Consider the following 20,717-nt stretch of genomic DNA (forward strand, 5'->3'; position numbering starts at 1 on the left):
GGAAGAGCGCGAGGAAAGCACCGACAGCGGGGACCGAGAGGCCCCTGTCGCGCGGCCGGAACGCGACCGAGGAGGATGCAGCACGCGTTTGTCGGCTGGAATCGGTCGTTCCGAAGAATGGCTAGGAGAGAATGGCAGGAGACGAGGTTGGACGTGGCTCGATTTGATATTCCGGATCAGAGTCGGATCGAATTGAAGGGAAAAAAGGAGAAGGACGCGAAAATGATCGGGAATTAAAGCGCTTAGTGGAAATGAGGGAAAAAGCGTATCTATTCTTCCAAGAAGATCGATGATCGCGCAGCGAGCGAGGGTCGTTTAGAGTCTCTATCGATTCTTAAGCTGGTCTCCGCTTTTTGTCTGCCTCGAGACAGGTTATTAGAACTGGTTCCGCCTTTGTCATCCGGTTTCCGAGAGTCGTGGTCGGTCCCCGTTTACCCACGATTACCGAGTCCTCTTCCAGCGAATCGGCTGGAAAAAAGGACGACCGATTTCCTTAATCGCGCAAAAACCGGCAACGAGAGAGCGAAGGTGCAAAGTAACGCTGAATTGAGTCGTTCCGTTCGGCCAACGTTGGTGCCCTCTTCCTTTCCTCCCGCGAGATCGGCAATTAACCTCGGACACCACGGCACTCGTCATCCGTGTATCCTCCTCTCGATGACAAAAGAAATTGCTTCGCGGTAGCACGCTCGATGCATCATCTCCTCTTCCCACCCGACCTCCAATTATCCCTGATACACAGGCAGCTACAAGTTTGCGCCTTTTTCCAACCCTCGCGCAGCGTCTAACCGCGTTTCGTCTATCGCTCGAGGTCGCCGCGAGGCTTTCCGTATCGCCAATGGGTTAATAATGGTTATAAGTTTATAAATAGACGCCGCGTCTAGACGATCCTCCGATTTCCGAGCCGCCATCACCGGTAACCTTACGTCTCCACGCGCAACCCTGCCCTGTAGGTGGCGCTAGACTCTCGATCCGCGGCAAACCAGGGACTCGTCGTACACGCGTGTCAGTGTCGTCGTGAGTCATATCCTTTAATTATCCTCCCGGCTAATTGGCACGATTCGTCGCGTTGCTTTATTATCGCTTAACATCGGGCTTCCTTTCCACTGGGCGACGCAGCACGCGTGCGTAATTCGCCGTTTATCGCGTGCCTCTCGATCACGTCGCGAGAGAGTTAATCGGCCTGCACGTGGACCGGAAATTCGATGGACCCAGCCGCGCGCAGTCGGCTCGAGTTTCCTTCGGCTCTCGCCGTCGCTCCGACCCGCTCGATATACCTGCCCGCGCGCTCGCGCGCTCCTACCTACGCGGACGCGCAATTTAAAGTCTGATTAAGGTAATATCGAATTTTCGTGGCAGGCCGACTCCTCCGCGCGCGCTCCTCGCGAATCGAGTTTCCTCGAGTAACTCAATTTTCTGGATCGAAGAATCGAGAACGCCGCCGCTCCCCTTGCCGGTAATTGCCAATCAATTCCGGGAACGATCGGCAGCCTCGCGTGGCGCCAATGGTCCTCGATCGATCGATCCCTCGATCCGTTCGTTTCGCCACTTCGTTTCTCCTCTCCCACGGATCGTTCCTCCCTTCCGAAATTCCGCTAATCGAGGGGTGGCGCGAGGGTAGGTAGCACGATCGGAACGATTCGCTCGCGAGGCGGATCGGCTCGACGTTCGACGCGATTTTTCTAGCAACTTCGAGAACCTGGCGACGAGAGGAGGTGGAAGGGGACGAGGGATGGATCCACTTTAAAGCGGCTATCGCTTAATGGGAATCTAAATGTCAAGTGTTTTAAGCGAGCACGAAGCGACGTGCCCGAAACGCGTTACGTTCCCGTGCGTGGCCCATCTAAAAATACGTCGTCGAACCGAACGACGCGTGGTCCGGAATGACCAGGGAGGAAATTTCGGGACCGAAAGCTCGGCCCGGAAATGGAGCCAGCCCTCCTCGTCGATTTTAATCAAGCCAGGTTAGCCCCGCGTCGTGGACGGCAATTCGTAGTCCCGTTTCTGTCCCAGAGGCTGTCCGCGGAATCGAAGCATCCGCTAATCGAAGTGGAAATTACACCGATGAACCGTGGCGCCCGCGTCACTCGTTGCTGGTAAATTGCCGGATATTGCCAGTCGATTCGAAACATTTTGTCAGTGAATTTTCACCGACCAGCCACTGCGCGGGTTATACGGGACCAGTCGCAACTACGTCGAGCCAGACGCCGCGAGATCGCTCGTTATTGGATTTTTCCCGCTCGACCCGCCTCCGCGCGGAGAGAAAGAGCTTCCTCGCGATCTCTCGGCCGGCTGAGTTTATCTCGCGGAAATGGGTCGAAGATGCGCGGTAAAATACGGCTGCTCGAGATGGCACGTGTCACTAAATCGACGAGTGGCCTTTCAGAAAAAGTGCCACTCGAGCCTTTTTCCGGCCGGCTGGCCGCTCGAAAACCACCTTTCCCTCTTGCTCGCGCCGCCTCCCCGACTTTCCGCGTCTTTCGCCGACCCGCGTACGCCAACTTTCCCGTTTACACGCCTTTTACCCGCGCGCTCGCGTATCGATAAAAGCCTCGAAAGACACACGCAACACCCGCCACGACGGATCTCATTTTCTCGCCGCTTTAACGAACCGACATCGAGCACCGTGACCCCGATGCACGCTCTCTCCGCCATTCATTCCGCTCCCGGCGCTGACTTTCACGGATTTCCTAATTAATAGTATCGATTATGTGTCGCGTGGACTCGTCAGCCACCCACCCTCGACCCCGTCGCTGCCGCCCTCTCGTCGCGGGAAAATCCGTCGGCGTTCGACGCGGGTGAAAAACCGGACGAGTAGATTCTCGCTCGATTCCGAAGCGGGGCTGCTCTCTGACTCGTTCAACGGGAAAGTTAAAAAACCGTGGATGGAAGCAGAGACGGAGATCAAAGAACGAGCTAATTAATTTTATACCACGAGCCCTCCGTGTTTGCACGGAACTTTTACGAAGAACAGCCTCGTTGGTCTTCCAACCGGCAATGGAATCCCTCGTATTCCTCTCTCGCCATTGCCAAGATTAGAGGCCGTTATCTAATCCGCAACGATTAAAAATTAACCATCTTCCTCGTGCCTGCTTTCCTACCATCTTCCCAATCCCCTCAGCGAGCCGGAAAGAACCCCGAGTGCGAAAAAGCAGAGGCAACGTTGATGTCTCCCCGGACTTATCGCGGCAGACTTGCCCCGGGAGAACGTTCGAGAGGCTATAGTACACGACTCGGCGATCGGACTTATCGTTATCCGGCGTGACGAAAGGCGTTCGCCGCTCGACCTGGTCCAGGAGAGGCTTTCCGCGTTCCTGGCAGCGATAATTCGCGATAATTGACGAATCGAAGGAACAGCTGGCGGGTTGGTCCCTCGGTTGGAAGGTCGGGGACCAAGGTAGGCAGGCAGGCAGCGGGCAAAAGGAACGCGTCGGTGGCTCGACGGGGTTAAACAGCGGAATTATTGTTATGGTCGCGGGTCCTGAACGGCATAGACTTTTACGGCCACCGTCGCGTCGAGATAAACGTCCAACACGGGCCCAGTGGTTCTCACGCGAGTCTTCGAAACGCGAGACAACTGTTCCGTGGAACCGGAAGGGATCGAGGGGAACCGGAAGTGGCCTGGGAGCCTGGATCGTGGTACCACGGACTCCGCCATCGCGAAGGGGCAACCCCGCGAGAGACAAGATGGAGTCGTGGTGGATTTTCGGGCAGACTCGGGAGCGATTTTCCAGCGGCTGGGAGGGAAGCGCGATTTTCTTAGTCCCCCGGAGAGCGACGCGTATGGGATTGTTAGAGAGGCGGAAGGGCAAGACACGGGGCGAGGAGAAGAAAAGGGAGGAGACGTGGCAAAGGGCGGCGGGGCGAGCGGATGGAAGGAGCGCGGGCGGAGAAGGAAGGCGGAGGTGGAGGAAGGCAGAGGGGCTACGTACAAGGAATTCATGAATACGAGATTGCACTTGGAGAGCCTCGGGTAAAAGGCTGCTGCAGTTGCCGGCTACTGCTCCGCGCTCGCGTCCCAACGAGTAAAGTGGACGAACTTACGTGCACGGTCCGAACTGCCTCCCTGAAAAAACTCCTATCTCCGAAACCATTCGTAAAGATGCTCCTCCTGCACCGTGCCGATTTCTCCGCTCCGCTCCACTCCACTCCACTCCACTCCACTCCACTCCACTCCACTCCGCTTCGTTCCGTTCCGAGACTCTCGAACGCTTCGGAAACGCGCGCCGCCTTCGCTATACAGACCTTGCCCGCGTTTCGGTTAAAATAACACCTTCGTGAGCTCCATCCTCGGATTATTTCCGATCGAAACTAGCGCCGCTTCCCGAACGTAATTACCGGCTTACGACGTTAGATTAATATCCGGCCACCTTCGCCCCTCGCTCCTCCTTCCGCCTCTCTTTAGACGTTCTACGAGGAGCAAGAGGCTCTAGCTCTCAGCTGGCTGGCTGGCTAGGCAGCGAGGCTGGCGAACGAGCCCTCGAGGAAACGACGCGTACGCGTATCTAGGCTAACAATGGGAACGGTTAAATATTTCAGGCAATTTCCTGACGGGATTCGCGTGGCCGGGATTCTTGCCGGTTTCTCGAAAGGCGAGTTGCTCGGCCGCTGGTACCCCGGGGAGGAGGAGATGGAGTTGCCGCGTGCGTTCGCCAGTTGCTCGGTTCGCGAGCTCAGCTGCCACGACGCCACGGCACGGCACGGCAAGGCACGGCATAGCACGGCCAAGGCAGAGTTGTCTTCCACTTCTGAAAAGCTAGCCCATCGATCTCCATTCGATCTACTCCCGCTCGGACGAGTCGAGCGTCGACGAGCCTCGGTATAAATAGCTCGGCTCGATCGTACGCGATCAACAACTCGCGTGCATTTGTTCCGCGTCTACGGCGGGAGGATTTGTTGATCCTGACAGTGAAGTCACGAGGTAGTCGCTTCTCTCTCTCTCTCTTTTTCTCTCTCCTCGGCTCTTGTCTCTGCTCTCCGTTCCCCCTGCCTGACGATCCTCTACCGGCCACGAGTCCCAACCCTCGTTCGCTCTCCACTGCTGCCTCTCTCGTCTCGTGTCATCGTTTTCCACGCACGCATGTACACGCACGTGCGAGCCGCGTACCGATTGCGCTTCGAACTCGTTCGAGGAATCGTTCAATAAACCACTCGCCGGACTGGATGGTATTCATTGCTGCAAATCGATCGAGAAACGTTTCACGGCCCCGAACGGGATCGCCGATCGTACCTACTCTCTCCGGGGGCGTTCTTCTCTCCTCTTCTTCCTCTCCTTCGTCTTCTTTCCCTTCTTTTTCTTAGTCATTTTTTTTTCCCCCATTTTCGATCCAGACGTTGCGTAATTCGCCGAGTCGGCGAACGGTTTCTCCCGTCGTACCGTTGCCGCCGAGGTTTCAGTTCAGTTCGAATAATTTCGATCCAACACCGATCCAGGCCGATCCTCCGCGTCCGCCAGGGTCCGTTCAACCTCGCGACACTCGCGATCCCCTATCCCGCAGTCGCGCTTCGTTCAATTACGCTTGCGACGCGCACGAAAACTCGCGTACCACGCGTCCGATCGCATCTCGCCAGGACGAGAGGCGGGATTTTTCTCGGATCGAGAGATCGAGAGATCCGACGCGCCCTCCCGCAGCGTTCCCCATCCCTCGATCGTCTCCGCGGCGTCTCTCTCGGCGCTTCTCGCGTCGCGGAATCGTGCCCCGCGCAGAAAACCGCGCGTCGACTCGCCGCTATTTATCGCGCATTGAAATTCATAGACATTCCTCGCGTACGCGTTCCCCGTTTCTCCCTCGCGCCGGCGTAAAAAAAGTCGGCGAGTACGCGCGAGAGGAACCGCGGCGGAAAGGGAGGCAGAGAGCCCAGAGGGAACCGTGGGGAGGAACAGAGGGAAGGGACGATGCTATCGGAAGTGAAGGATGATCCCGGTGCGGGATCGCGAATCACAATGATCTTACGCCCACGAGGATCTATCCCTGGGCCCCGGAGGACCGCGGAACCCGTGGCGTTGCGATGAATTTATCCGAGGCAAGATCCCCGCGCCGGATACCTGCGGTACACACGTCGCCGCACCGGTACACCCGTAATGCGCGGTCACCGGTTCCGGTACGGCGTTATCTGGATACTTGGTCGGAATCGGCGCGATCCAGCGCTCTATAGCCGCGCGATAAAGCCTCCGTGACATCGATAGCCTGCCAATACCGCGGCCATCACGGCGTTACGATTATCGTCGCGTGCCGCTAATTAATCACCCGTCCCGAGTTTCGACATCGCCCGTGATATTCCCATTCGAAGCGTCGCGTGTATCGTTAGGCAAATCGGTAACTCGTGACCTCTTTCCCCTTCCGTTCCGAGCATTCCCGAATTCCTCGGCCAAAGATCAGGCAAACGTCCGAAATTTCCCCCCCCCGCGCGACACCCGATCCGCGTCCGATCTCTTTATCCCCCCTACGTGAGCGCGAGGATCGATCGATCCGTCCGCTAATCGGCGAAAATTCGCCAAGGCGAGTCACCTTCGGCGTTTTGTCCGCCGATTTAATCTCTCGCCGAGTGACGACAGCGACGATAACCCGCGAGCGCGGATCATTATTTCCTCGCGCGTCCGCGCGTTTTCGGAGAATCGGTCCGGCCGACTGGTTTTCCAATGCTATCTGTCATCGTGTCGCGCAGGCCGCTTTTCATCGCGGGCACGTTCGAAGATTATCGCGAGGTCGCCTCGTATCTGCACGTGAATCTCGGAAATATCATTCCCGGTGACCCGTTTTCCCGATCGGAATCGATCGCACCCCGACCAGGCGTATTTCCTCCCTCGCGTTGGAAAAGTGCACGGAGGATAAACGATCGGTGGTGGGTGATCTGACTGGCGAAAAGGCACGATGCGTCATCGATCGGCTGGCGAAACTCGTTCCGGTCGCGGCGCCGTATCGAGGGAGACAAATCGGGTTCGATTAGCTTCGTTTCACCGTAACGTTCGATGACTTTTGATATTTAATCGGCGAAGACAAGCGCGCGCGGTGCGGCGCTTTCCCTCGCGGGAACTCGAAGAGCGCGGCTGTTGCGTAATCGCGCGTAACGCCTGCGTGGAGCAGAGCGGCGATCGGGCCAGCTGGGAAGCGGTGGATCGGTTGTGTGGCACGTGGACCACCGTCGGGAAATCGGAAATTGCCGTGGCAGAGCGCGATTCGTCGCGCGACACGCGATACCGTGAGTCGAGCGATTTCTTCCGTGACGAGACGCAGCTGAAAACGAAAGTCATCGTCGTGTGCAGCGACTGCGTCGTCGTCGTCGTCGTCGTCGTCGTCGTCGTGTGCCATCGATCCGGAGAGAGAACGGAACACGAAATCGTTTCGTCGTTGGGCGAAAAAGTCACGATGAGTCGCTCCTTTCTTATCGTCTGTTCTCCTCGGACCTAGTCCGGGGCTAGACTTGGAAAGAGCGCAGCGTTATCGTCCTCTCTGTTATCTTCGATCCGACGAGCGAGAGATTACCGGCCGATTAGCTGCCAAACTTCTCGGAGGTCCGTGCGTCTCGTGGAAACGGGAGATAAAAGTCGATAAGGCCGCTGAAAGGGAACTGCGTACGGTTGCGTGACCTTGAGGGAACGTATCTCATCATCCTTGAACGTGAACCACGGGTCAGCAACGGTAAAGGAGCTGTGTGTATGCTTAACCGACACATGCACTTATCTTCTATGATACTTTAGCGCTGAAAGGCAGGAGCTGCTATAAGTACATGCAAATCGCGCTCGAAATAACTCTAGCTCGTGGTCTACGGTCGCGCGTCGTAAGGACGGAATCATCGATTCGAGTAGGTCTCCACGGTTAATTAAAGCGTTCGTCCTCGTTCCTCGCCGATCGATCGCGTCCCTCTCGCCAAACCACTCCGCGATCTCCTCTCTCTCTTTCTCTCCTTCGTCTACGCTTTTCTCTGTATACGTATACACGCGCGTATGCATATACAGAGAGAAAGAGAAAGAGAGAGAGAGGGGGACACGTTGACCGTCTTTGGGAAACGTTCGCGGAGCGTCTCAACAGCCGATACGCGTTACACCACGCGCGCCCCGTAACCGAAGAACATCCGAGGAATATCGGATAAGAGTATCGCGAGTCGGCGATCCACGGATGACTCGATCGCGAGGAGAAGAGCGGGGAGAAAAGCGGGATAGAAATATCTCGTGACTGTGCTACCCTACACCCCTCGCTCTTCTGCGCGTCGTTGTTCGTTTGATCGGGGCGAGCTACCGAGACGAGAGGAACCGACGACGCGGCTGGGATGCATCGCGAGACCGCGAGACGAGGGGTAGTTTGGTATTTCGTCGCCATGCAGAGAAAATTGTCGAATTATCTCGATCCGTGGATCGTTTCGCGATCGTTTCGCCGCGGCGGAGAAACTGAAACAACGAAAGAAGAGGGGGCGAAAAAATGGGCGTAAAGAAAGGCTGGGCGCTTGAGGGGGCTTGAGTGGTAAAAACAGTTGCATAGGGGTTGGATGCATGCTATTAGTAATAGTGAAGACGTACCCTGTACCAAGTGGCCACCTGCGAGGCGCTCGAAAGGGGTGGAGAAGCGGTGGTATATCCGCGACGCAACACACCGGAGGTGGAGGGTGAAGGTCGGGCCCGAGGGCGCGATTTTTGTATATTTTCGATATTGTCGGTCGATTCGCGCGTGCGTGTCACGCAGTACGGGGGTGCGTTCGAAGAGGCGGGCCCCAACAAGACGATAGCACAGGTGAAGTGGTGGTTGGTGGTGGTTCGGTGGTGGCGGGTGTAGTGTATTCGCACGCCCCGTGCAAGTGAGGCAAAAGCAAAAACAACAACAACAACAACAACGCCACAGGTCAGAAAAATATACACGATTAATCGATGGACACTCGCGTGTCGCTGTGCATAAGTACTAATTAGTATAACTATATATACATACACGCATACATACGTACACACATACGCACACGTATATATCCTTCTCTCCCTTTTTCCCTCCTCTATTTACATACGCACACGTATATACGCGTGTACATCGTTCGCGGTTTCCGAGAGACGCGCCTATGTGATGCGTGTGGGTGTGTGTGTGTGTGTGTGTGTGTGTGTGTGTGTGTGTGTCGGTGTAGTCTTGTCGCGGGAATCCTTCGGAACGCGCTCGATGACTATTAACGTTTCCACCGCGCTCCATAAATCCAGGATACGTTGAAAAATTCGAACAATACTGCACGCTCGCCCGCGGTTAATTTTCTCTCTTTGATACCTCGCGAGAAGCGAAGGTAATAGACGGTGGCCGATCGACGCCGAGCTCTGGCCGATTAACAGGATAGCCAATTATCAGCAAAGGCGAAACTCCGCGTGGAATGCAGGTGAACGTATCCGTGGCAGCGATAGCGAGTCGGTTATGGGCGCGCGCGGCTTAGCTCGCGCCAGCGAATATCCGGACCTTTTGCGCCACGAGCCTCGGCGACGCCTTGCGTCGTTCGTCATCGAACGCCTTCCGAGCACGCGAGGTCTGGCAAAACGGATTCGTAACAGTTCCAATAAATTCGTACCGCGATCCTCGGACTAACGTTTGCAGCGGGACAAAAGGCGAAGAGAGAGAGAGAGAGAGAGAGGAAGGAAAAGAGAGAAAGAGAGAGAGAGAGAGATAGAGAGAGCAGTTTCCGAAAGATGGAAGTCGCGCAAACGAGAATGGCACCGGTAGTCGTGAAAATTCTTCGCGAACAGCGGGAGAAAGACGAGTGAAAAGAGAGAAAGAGGGGAAGAAAGGGGAAGGAGAAAGGGTTGCATTGTACTAGGGAAAAATAGAAGAAGCGACAAGGATCGGGTATTTTCTAGCTCCCATTTCGCCACGAGAGGTGGCACGTGTTGGTGTCTGTTGTTGTGAGTGGCGGTGTGCGACTGGTACGTAGTATTTCTGTGGCGCGATCTCGAAATTCTTCGGAGCCGGACATCGGAGCGCGAAACACCGCAGGTACGGTTCGATTTGCATTTTCCTCGGCGCGGCGTGCGCATCGTTACTCGTTCCCGGGAACGAATATCTCGATAAATAAAGCGAGAGACGTTGCAGCGGCGCACGGTAGCGATCCCCTCGAGATCTCTTAATCCTGCGTGTGCTTCGTGACTTTCCGTCACGGCTCCGGCTACGACTACCGATGAAAAACGAGAGAGAAGAGTCAGGAAGCCCGGTCCAGTCTCGCCCGCGGAGTACTTGCCCCGCGCGCGGGGGCCAACCACGACGCGACGTGGTTCCACGGAGTCCCCTGCAATTTCGCGAAATCGACGTACAAAGTGGCAGTCTGCCGTAACGCCGTGTGTATTTTTGAGAATGCCCGACACCGAGTCCTTGGCATAGCGGGGGAGCTCGTGATCCCCGATGTGCACACCGGCCACGGCAACGAACCGTACGATCCAAGCCGCGCGAGTGCAACGTGTACACGCGCGGGTCCGAGGAACAACGCGGTACACACCGGCGGCTCGATAGGGATCGACGGTAATGGATGGTAACGCGTGCAACCCGCGATCATCGACAAGTACAAGGACGATTACGATTTTTCATGGAACGCGAACGGCTCCCGATGACTCGCGATTAATGCCTTGGCGCCACGAGTGCCGAGGATAATGCAATTCGAGACCGTTAATTGACCGATCGACGCGAACGAATCGCAGAAAGCTCGAATATTCGCCGGGTCCCGACTCTTCCAGTCCGTCTTCAAGGATCTTCGCTAATGGATTCTCGCGAGGAGTCAGTCACTCGGAAGAGAGAATCGACCAGAGAGGTGGATAGAACGGGCTTACCTTGGGCAAGGATGCCAGGCATTGCTGCTTCACGTCCCAGACGAGCTGATCCTTCGGGAACTGAAGACACTTGCTGACGTACAGCTCCGGGACGTGCACCCTGGCGAGGAGCACTCCCTCCTCCACCGGTCCGGCCTCCGCGGTTGCAGCTGCGACTGCAGCGGCATCCTGATTCTGTTGACCTTGAGCTTGGCCTTGAGCCTGGCCGCCTTGCGGACTCGCGGCCTGGCTAGATGTCTGTCCCGTGCCAGCGGTCGTCGAATTTTGCTGTTGCTGCTGCTGCTGCTGCTGCTGCTGCTGCTGAGGCTGAGGCTGCTGCTGAGGCTGCTGCTGAGGCTGCTGTTGCGATTGCGGCTGCTGTTGTTGCTGTTGCTTCGGTCCCGCCTCCATTGCGAGGACCTCGCGCGTCTCGAGGATTCCACCTTCACAGGCTCACATCTGAAAGAGGAAAAGAAGAGATTCGAGTATGGCCGTCTCTTCGCGACCAGTTTCTTTTTTCCTCGTTCCTTTCAGCGGGCAATCGGCCCCCGATTGTGCCGTTACCGCGGCCACGTCGCGAATCCGCCGCGATCGAGACGATATCTCGAAACGAGGCAACAGGAAGACCTGCAGCCCGCGTAGGACGAAGGGAAAAAAGCCGATGAAGAAATTAAAACGGTCCACGGACCCGGTCTTTATGGCCCCGCTAACGGTAAAGGAAGACGAGATTACCCCGATGGAAATAAAGTAAACGGCGCCGGAGATGCCGTGACAATTTTTTTCAACGCTCGTAAAAGCCTTTTATACCCCAAGCTTCGCGGAAACTCCTCTCCACCTCTCGATCCTCCTCGCTCGCGCGAGGAAAAACCGCGGCGGAAATCTTTATTAAAGGCATTCGACGAGGATACACGCGCGCAGGATGCACGCGTCGAATCGATTATGCAGGATGGAGGCGTGTTCGCGTTCCTCGCGCGTTTTCACGCGTTTCTTCGCGAACCACGCGATAACGCGGCTGACCACTTCACAATTCGACCTCCAACCCCGGGGGTTAACTATCGGTCGGCGATAATTTACGCGCTAACGAGCAACGCGGCTCCGCCACTTTCACTCGCAACTTTCCAACGAGCATAAACGTCCAGGCACTCTCGCGCCTCGTTGTTGCGCGTCTTCGTCCTCCGAGATTAACGCTCGTTGCGTTCCCTGCCTCCGCCGTTCGACACGCGCAACGCTATTCGATTTGCCGATTTCCCGCGCAATTATCGCGCGAACGCGAAAGAAGCGCCGGTAGTCGCGTCGATCCTTCATGCACCAAACACTCGCTGGAACATCGAAAGGAGGATATTAAAAAAGGGGACCATTTCTGCGGCCATCTTCCAAGGAACAAAAAATTCCTGTGTCACTTTGCCGAGAAACGATGGGAAAGTTGCAAAAAAACGAGTCGATATACAAGGTGTCCCGGCAACGATAGGAAAAACCGAGGAGGGTGTTATTCTACGTGAAAAAACGAATCGAAAATGAAGAATAACATTTTTTCACTCGAAGCTTCGTTGTCGAGAAAATCCACTTTGAATATTCCTGGAGCAACGCGCGTACTTAACAACTATGGCGGCACATCAGCGTACTCGGTGAACATTCAAAGTCGATTTTCTCGCCAACGAAGCTTCGAACGAAAAAATTTGATTCCTCCTTTTCGATTCGTTTTTTCACGTAGAATCACCCCATGCTAAGATACCCTGTATTTCGACTCAGTTTTCACGACTTTCGCATCGTTTCTCGGCCAAGCGATAAAGTAAAATCTTTTCTTCCTCGGAGGACGCTCTTTAAGGTCCCGCGGGAATTTTTCATCCGAAAAAAATGGCCTGTTTTTAACATCCTCCTTCACTGTTCAGAGAGATCGAAGAAGCTGATCCCCTGTCCCCAGTGACGGGAACGGAAGGAAATTATTCCGCGCTTTTCACGAACTCGAGAGAGCTGGAGCTTGGCGTCCGCGCGGAGCATCGGGGCGTGGAGCGTGGTCGGAAACTGTTACGGGAAAGGATATCTTTGTAAACCGTGGAGCGGCTATTAGCTGTCCGATGTGCACGGACTTTCCTAATTACTTCTCTGTCAAAGTTAAACGTTCAGAGAAGCGGGGAGAGCGAACAATGATGCTCGGAGGAGAGACGAGCGCGAGCCACGCGATGCCGGATTCCGCGAAATTCGATTCGTCGCTGGCTCGTTAGCTGCTCCTCACAGGCGGTGATGCGCTACGGTAACAGAGGTGTAGCATGATCAAGTAGCATGATCGGAGCCCGGCGCGATGTGTCAGGTGTGGCAGCACACCGGGGAGAAGTTCGATGGGAAACCGCAGACGCCATTAAACGCAAGCGTGTTGCCGGTTGGCCGGGCTGCGTTAAAACTCGAAATAACCCACTGACCGCATCGTATACGCCATGCTTACGCTTCGAGGACAATAGCCAAAGAAGCGAAGACGAGGTGGTAGCGCCGCAAGGCCGCATCCTTCGCGGCCAGAAAAACGCTCGTCCTTACGCGTCCATGTTCCGACGACGATGGGATTTCCTTTTTCCGACCTTTCTCCGGAGAGTGGAGGCTGCAGAGCCAGCCAAGGGTACGAGAAACGCGGTGCACGGAGAAAGCGGAACGACGGGATCCGTCTTTCCTGATGGAAGAAAACGACCAGAGAGGGTACGAAGCAGCACGACTGGATCCGACGAGACGTTACGACGATAATTTCGCGTTTCCCATGAAGCAGCACTCCCCCCTCCCGTGCCATTCTGTCCCCTCCCACGGTGAGATTTTAGCACGGGTATCGTAGACCAGTCGAAACGATACCGATACGCTACCGCTTTTTCCAACCGGCTAATCGATTATCGCCTCTCGAACGGGCTATCCTCGCGCGACTCAGGAGACGCAGGAGAGGAACAAAAGGAAGGAGCAGCACAAGAAAGATAATAAGAGGGAACACGAAGGGAGACGATGATGAACCGAAGGGGAAGGATCGTACGGATGGACGGACAGCAAACGCATCAATGACAAGCCGTAAATCATAGTTTTACGACCCGTCTTTATGTGGCCCTTATTCGTGGCAGTCATCGGTGGAGTGCTTTTGCCATTTTTCTGTCTGGCCACCCTGTGTGCGGCGCATTCAGGGCCGTATCGGCTCTGCTGTGGCCGCGATCGGGCCTCGCGTTTCTTCCTACCGATCGAGCGAGCGGGACAGACGCGGCACGCGAAATACCGTCGACTTTCGTGACGCTGGGGGCAACAATTAGCGCTCGACGTGCTCGCCATTCAGCCGACTATCGGAAGTTTAAACCCATTCGAAGAAGGAGAAGAAGAAGAAGAAGAAGGAGAAGATAAACGTCCGTGAAAGGTAAATGGCGCTGCTGCGAGAACCTCTTGGATTTTTGCCTTCGGGGGCTCTTTCTTCCTTAGAAAGAACGCGGGAAAAAAATATTTCAACGACGCTGCGAATGTTTAAAGAAGATCGGTGGACGTGTTCGAGAGACAAAAGAGAGGAACGGGCACGGCGTTAGCGTTCAACGAGGATCGCTCGATCCGCCCCTGGACGCGCGTAAGTGCATACAGCAGGTACCCGCTGCGTGGGCGTCGCTTTACGGGTTTGCTTTTAAGTGGCTGTACCTTAATTCGAGAGTCACCTAACAGTGTCGTGCTTAACGGTGATTCAATGATAATTAAAAAAAATCCAAGGCTGCCCATGGAATCATGCCCGACGACGAAGGGGAGGAACTCCGAAGGACGGCCAGGGGTTAAAGTACGACCCTGACATTCTCTTCGTCGCGACCGCGTACTCCTCCGGCTCTAACCCCCTACAGACTCTCTCTCTCTCTCTCTTTCTCTCTCTCTCTCTCTCTCTCTCGCAGCGTCGTGATCGTGCGAGAAAATCTATCGAGTATATTCGTAACACGCGCGTATATTTTCCCGTGAAATCGACTACGATCCCGGCTACGATCGGTTTCCCCGATAAACGGACGCGGGTCGTGCGATGCGCTTGAAAATTCAAGTCTCGAACATCCGTTGAAACGGAGGAAGGAGTAGTCGGGGCACGACTAGAAAATCCTCTCGTTCGTTACCGATCGAACGTGTTCGTCGACGCTCCGCAGCCTCGCTGTCCGTCGCCATAAGGGAATAAGGAACCACTCTCGTCGGGACGTCGATCTCGCGGAGGACCACGCGAAATAAGGGACGAGACAGGCGACGAAATATATGCAGATCACGGAAAAACGCGAGGGACCGGAGTCGAAAGGGCGGTAGACGAAGCTTCTGTTGGCTCGACGCGGAGTCAATCACCACCGCACGCTCGTGCGCGCACGGACGCGGAATAAACGAATTCCTCCACGCCACGCGTCCTCGTAGACGGAAAGAGAAAGATCTTAGACGGCAGGGAAAACGGCCCAGGAATCCCCGAATTTCTATTCCGTCGGCAGAAACCTACGTCCACTGAATTTTCCCGACTTGGTAAGGCGCGAGACGCCTCGTTATCGCCTTTTCGGCTTCAGAATTCTAACGAGGAGTTAAAAACGAGGAGCGACGCGTGAGGATTTGGCTCCTCGTGGTCGTTCCCGAATTCGTCGTTGCACCGTCGATGAACCGGTCAACCGCAGACAAATAACTAGCCAGAGACTCGACTCGGAAAAGACGCGACGAGTCGAAGAGCCTGACAGACTATAGCCGGAAAACGCGAAACTGGCTGAAAACCGGAACAGTGACATATGCCCTGCGAACGCGTAGCATGAGCGGCTAGGCTGCAATTACCGGCGAGTGTAAAACATTAGGCTGGCAGAACGGGCAGGCAGCGTGGCATTGTTCCCAGCGCGTTTTGTTGCTCGTTGCCGTTGTATCGATCGCGCCAGATGTAAATCATTCTCTATAATTACGGAAACAATGAGCCGACCGATAACGACGTAACCGCACGCCGCGGTCGGGAGCACCAAAGGGTCGCGTAATCAAGGACAACGTTACGGAATACCCGATGCTTCTCCGATATTTATCGCCACGGCCGAATGTTCCCGAAAGCGGATATTCACCGGAGGAACGCAGTCGACCAACGGGTCTCTATCCCCCGTGGGCCGATAGGGATAAAAATTGCTCGCGAAACAGGATCAAGCGCAGCCGTCCGATCCCCTCGATCGTTCAATCAAACAATTACCAGCTGGTTCCCGCGTTCATCGCGTTCGATCAGCGTCGGGCCTATCAAAATGATTTCGCTGATGAAAACGGACCGGCCGGCCTCAGAGCGGGCCGCTTCCGGCGAAGGAGCGTGAGAGGGCGAGGGAGAGGGAGGAAAAAAGGAGCGTCGCGTCGGGTGGGAATGCATGCAAGGTACACACAAGGTATATAAAGAGGAAGTTCCCCCGTGAAGACCGGGAGAGAGTCTGGCCACGGCGACGCGCGTGTAACACACGTGTAACGATCACCGACGCCGTGTGAACGCGAGGGGTGACGACACGCCGAGGGAAGCACGTCGGAGCGGAAAAGAAGTTCCACGACGACGACGTTGCCAGAGGGTAGGGGAAAGAATAACGCGCACCACCTTCCCTCTTGCAGCCGCCTTTCGCGTCGGGCCACCGGTTACTTCCCTTCGAGGGTGCTGCGCATCAGCCCCGAGGGGAATTCGCCCGGTTTCGGCCCCCTCTTCCCCCCCGCGTAGATGCACTCGCCTTTTCAAACCGTTCCTCCTCGTCGAACCGCGTCCAAGCGATGGAAAAATCTCCCACGGACTTCCGATCTCCTTCTTCCGAGGCCCTTTCCAGAAACAGAGTCCGCCGTTACGACGTTTCTCCTTCGAGATGATCCGCCCCGTGTGTCACTTCCTAGGCACGCGTGCACGGGCACTCGCGCGTAATGACGCTCGCGGACTACTGCTTCCTATGACTGCACGTCGACGGGTCCAATAAATCGCGGAGCCAATAACCAACGATGGAAATTAAAGTAACGGGGGGAGGAGAATTGGGTCAGGTGAGGGATGCTCGAACGTGTCACGAGCACGATAAAAGTAACGAGGACGGTAAAGGGGTTCGGGTTTTCACCCGCAATTTCGGATCGAACATCGGGCACCGGTAGATCGCGAAACGACTTTCGTCGAGGGTCGGGGTGCGAAGAATAGCCGGGCGAATAATGGAATGTCATAGTTCGGGGGTTCGAACGGTGACAGAGCAGGTAGCAACGTCGAAGGTCGGGATGGAGGAAACGACACAGCCCGCTCGCGGAATTTACAAATACTGGATGATCTATAGGTAGGGGGTATTTAGACGAGACGGTTCTCCGTTGGTGGTAAAGCTCGCATCGCGCGATATTCGTTTGCCCGTGGCGACGGGCAAGCTCGTGGGACCGCGAGGCTAGCCGGACGACGCGGTGCCGCATTAAATGGAGAAATATGGAGCTCGTTACTCGCTATCGGGACACGTTACGGGGGCATTAATCCGCGCTGAGCGCGCAGCGAGATCTCATAAAGGTATTCGTGCCACATCGTGGCCCACATTCCGCGAAAGAACCCAACAGACGCGTATAACCTTGACGGCCCGGTCGGGCCTAGTCTTCCACCGAGAATGTGCAGGCTTCGGCTGGATCGCTGGCCAAGCCGCGCTTTGTTCGATCGGAAAGGGGAACACGGTTTCGCGATTTCCAGTTGCTCGCAAGGGAAACGCGCACGTGCGGTATTCCGCGACAATGATCTTCGAGGTCGATGAGAAATCGCGGAAATTCCTGCAGCGCGGAACTCGGCGCAGAGTTACGTCGCGACAATGGCCATAAGCGAGGCGGAATTGCGCCGGCACGAAGTTCGTCGTCCTCCAGCTACGCGGCTCTTCTCGGAGGGTACGATCCCGGGGACGATTGGTGCGACGCTTGGCGAACGAGCGAATCTCCGAAATAGAAGAGCGGAAGCGCGATGCGCCAGCAAGGGTGTCGGAAGGGTGGCCACAGGGTGCAGGGTGTTCTGGTTGAAAACAAGCCGCGAGCAGGACGGAGCGAGCGGGTGGGAATAAAAGGAAGCGGAGGACGGAGGGAGAAGGGGCGAGAAGGCAAGGAGAGCGACAGCAGAGGCGGTAGAGGCTGCAGCGGCGGCGACGAAGGAACTTGGGGAATACAGGGGTGGCGATGGAAAAGAGCAGAGAGGAAGCGAGACTGGATCGCGCAACGTTGGGAAAGCACGTGCCGGTGAACGCGAACGCTGCTTGCCGACACTTACCCCACGTTCAACGACCCCTGGGTTGCAAGAGCGCGAACGACGATCAACCCCGTGGTCTGCCGGCGGGTTATCGCAGCGTCTCTCACCAGCAGGATCGGCCATTGCCGAAAACAAGCCCGGAAACTACCCACTCCCCCATCCCCTGGCCGATGATCGGCGTACGGTGTGTGGTCGGTGTTGGTGTGCGGCGAACGGATCGCGCGTTGCCGCTATTCGGGGTTGCCCGCAGCGAGATGCACTAGCAAGATGGCGGCCAGTCGACGGTGGTCCTCTCCTCCCGAAAGAATCGTCTGGGAGGGAGGTGGTCGAAGGGTAGCGGATGCGGCGGTTCGTGTCCGTGCGACTGGTTCGCGGCCAGACGAGCGATTTCGCTGGCGAAAAGCGCATCGGCGGCGCGAAAAGGAGGACCGGCAGCTCCGAGGCGAGATCCAGCCAGCGTGGAGTGCATCGCGCGACTGTCAGCCCGCGGGCGGGGACGGGGGTGGCGCGTATTCCGGCGAGCCAGGTGGCGCCAGCGCAGCCAGCCGGTTTTCAGGATGTTCCAGGGGTAGTTGGGAAGCCTGGTGGTGGATGTTCGTCGCTTGGCAACCACGAGAGATCGACCGAGTGTGCCAACCGCCCTTCGCCCTCCTCCCTTCTTCGCCTCTCGCGCTACCGTTGCTCTAGCTGCTCTCGCTGCCTTCCTCTTTCTCTCGCTCTCCCTTTCTCCTCTCTCTTTTCATCCCTTCGCGCTGCCCTCTTCTTCTTCTCCGCCGCTACCACCACCCCCACCACCACCACCACCATCACCTCCACTGCCAGCCTTTCTCCGTCTCCATCCCTCTCGTGCACGCGCTGGGCCACCACCCTCGCGCGTGCTTCCCAGCGATGGGAATGATGCCCCCGCGGCCGTTATCGATGCGAGCGCCCAAACTATCGCTTTTTCTCCGCTGTTTATGCGAGTCTACCATCGATCGCGAATCGATACACGGGCGAACCTAACGCGAGTCGCGCGACCATGGTCTCCGTGTCGCGCGTTCGCCTCGGTTCCTCCTCGACAGGGTGACTAGAGGCATGCGCCGTCTACTGGAAATTTCCCAACGTCGATTAAATTGTTTCCATCCTCGTGGCCATGACGGTTCTCGCCGTTTTTGTATCGGGACCTTCGTCGAGAAACGATTAGTGGACGCGAGGCGTCTAGATTCGAGGGACCGACGGGGGCGCAGGGGGGTCGTTGATAGATGAGAACTCGAAGATTTATGAGCGGAGGAGAACAACGGGCTGCCCGGCTAATGAATGATGATCGCCGATTCGGAAAGAGCGGACCGATGTCCGTGGATAGGTCTGACGAGTCGCGACGGCACGTCTCTCTCTCTCTCTCGCTCTCTCCTCTCCGGCCAGGTATATAATCTCACGGACACTTTTGCCGCGTTTCCACCGTCGACTCGCGTTAATAAGCGCTCGTCGATCGGATCCTTTGCCTTTTCCCTCCCAGATGGCGCGATCTTAATTAATTCCGCGGCCGGTTTCCGGTTAACGGAAGATCGTCCGAGGAGATTACCTTCGTCTCCGCGTCGGCCATCTTCGCTCTGACTTTGTTTCCCCGAGACACCCCGGTAATTACTCCGATTCCGCTTGTCGATCTCGGAAAGAAATCCTCGCCGAACTAGTGCTTCGTTTTCGAAATTCGCGCCATAGACCATAGATCGCGCTCGGTCCCCGTTCGCTCGAATAAAATTTCCTCGACGAGACTAATTTTTCCACAAACATTTCGAACGTACCATCGAATCCGGGGATCGTCGATCGACGGTTTCACTTTTCCCAGGACGCGATTCGTGCCCCCTTTCCAGGACGAGCGACTTGTCCTTCGATCGATCGGTTTCACGCAGCCAGGAAAGACGCACTACCGATTGTGATCGCGAAAGGCGGTTTCATCTTTTCTCGGGAATCGTTGCCGGCCTTTTATGGCGGAAAAATCCATCGGAATCGAACGCTGCCTTAAAAGTCATTACCCGTGATTCGTCGTCGCGTCGCGTTACAACCAAAGACAGAGTAATTTACAATACCTCAAGGACCGAGGCCCCATCGAGCACTCCGCTCGCCATTGTCACCTTATTTACGGAACGGCCGATCCCCGAGAGCTTAATCGATTTTAGGAACGATCGTTGGAAACGCAGTCGAACCGTCGGAATTCCGAGGCATCGAATCACACGTCGAATTCCATTCAACGCGCGTTCCTTCTCGATTCGCGCGTAACGAAAACGTCGTTGTCCGAAGGCGGAGAAGAGTTTCGCGACCATCTTTCTCGCTTTTGGCACTAGATGGATTTCAACTTGAAGGAGGTTCGAGCACTTTCTCGCGAGTTTAAATACAAAGTTCCCATGTTACCTAAGTATCCGCGTCTAAGGCAGGGCCTACAATGTAGCCCTATCGATGAGTTCACTAGCAGGCCCAGGACGAAAGGCACCCCTTCTTTGCGTCCTTCTACCTGCTACCAATCATAGCAAGGTCGCCATCGGGATACCAACAACCGGTAACACTATAGGAACCACAGAAACTTCGTCTTCGGCACCCTCACATTGTTGGTTATTTGGAAAATGTTCCTTCGCAAAGGTTAATTTCACTGACGCTTCCTTTGCTCGAGAAGCTTCAGGGCACTCTTGGACCGATCGTCTCTGTTGGGAATTTCGTGATGGAAACCCGAATGATTAACGTGCAGGGAAGTAGCCGTATCCAGTTACACAGCATATACAGCAATTGTAAATATTAAAGGTT

At 55.9% G+C, this 20,717-nt stretch overlaps 1 protein-coding gene across 4 annotated transcripts in view; it reads right to left on the reverse strand.

The window, feature by feature from the left end:
- Prosap (SH3 and multiple ankyrin repeat domains prosap) overlaps positions 1-20,717 on the reverse strand; it is a 152,733-nt gene that overhangs the window by 25,807 nt on the left and 106,209 nt on the right. For 3 of the 4 annotated variants that reach the window (XM_017900879.1, XM_017900880.1, XM_017900881.1), the window contains exons 3-4: positions 10,775-11,212; positions 8,513-8,530 (exon numbers count right to left, since the gene is read on the reverse strand). In XM_017900879.1, coding sequence (XP_017756368.1) covers positions 8,513-8,530; positions 10,775-11,164 — 408 coding nt within the window. In that variant the 5' untranslated portion in view covers positions 11,165-11,212. Of the gene's footprint in view, positions 1-8,512; positions 8,531-10,774; positions 11,213-17,963; positions 18,401-20,717 lie in introns of those variants that run through there. The other variant, XM_017900882.1, reaches the window with a different exon arrangement.

Source organism: Eufriesea mexicana, unplaced genomic scaffold (genome assembly GCF_001483705.2).
Source record: "Eufriesea mexicana isolate 0111107269 unplaced genomic scaffold, ASM148370v2 scaffold1358, whole genome shotgun sequence".
In the NCBI taxonomy this organism is placed as follows: Eukaryota; Metazoa; Arthropoda; class Insecta; order Hymenoptera; family Apidae; genus Eufriesea; species Eufriesea mexicana.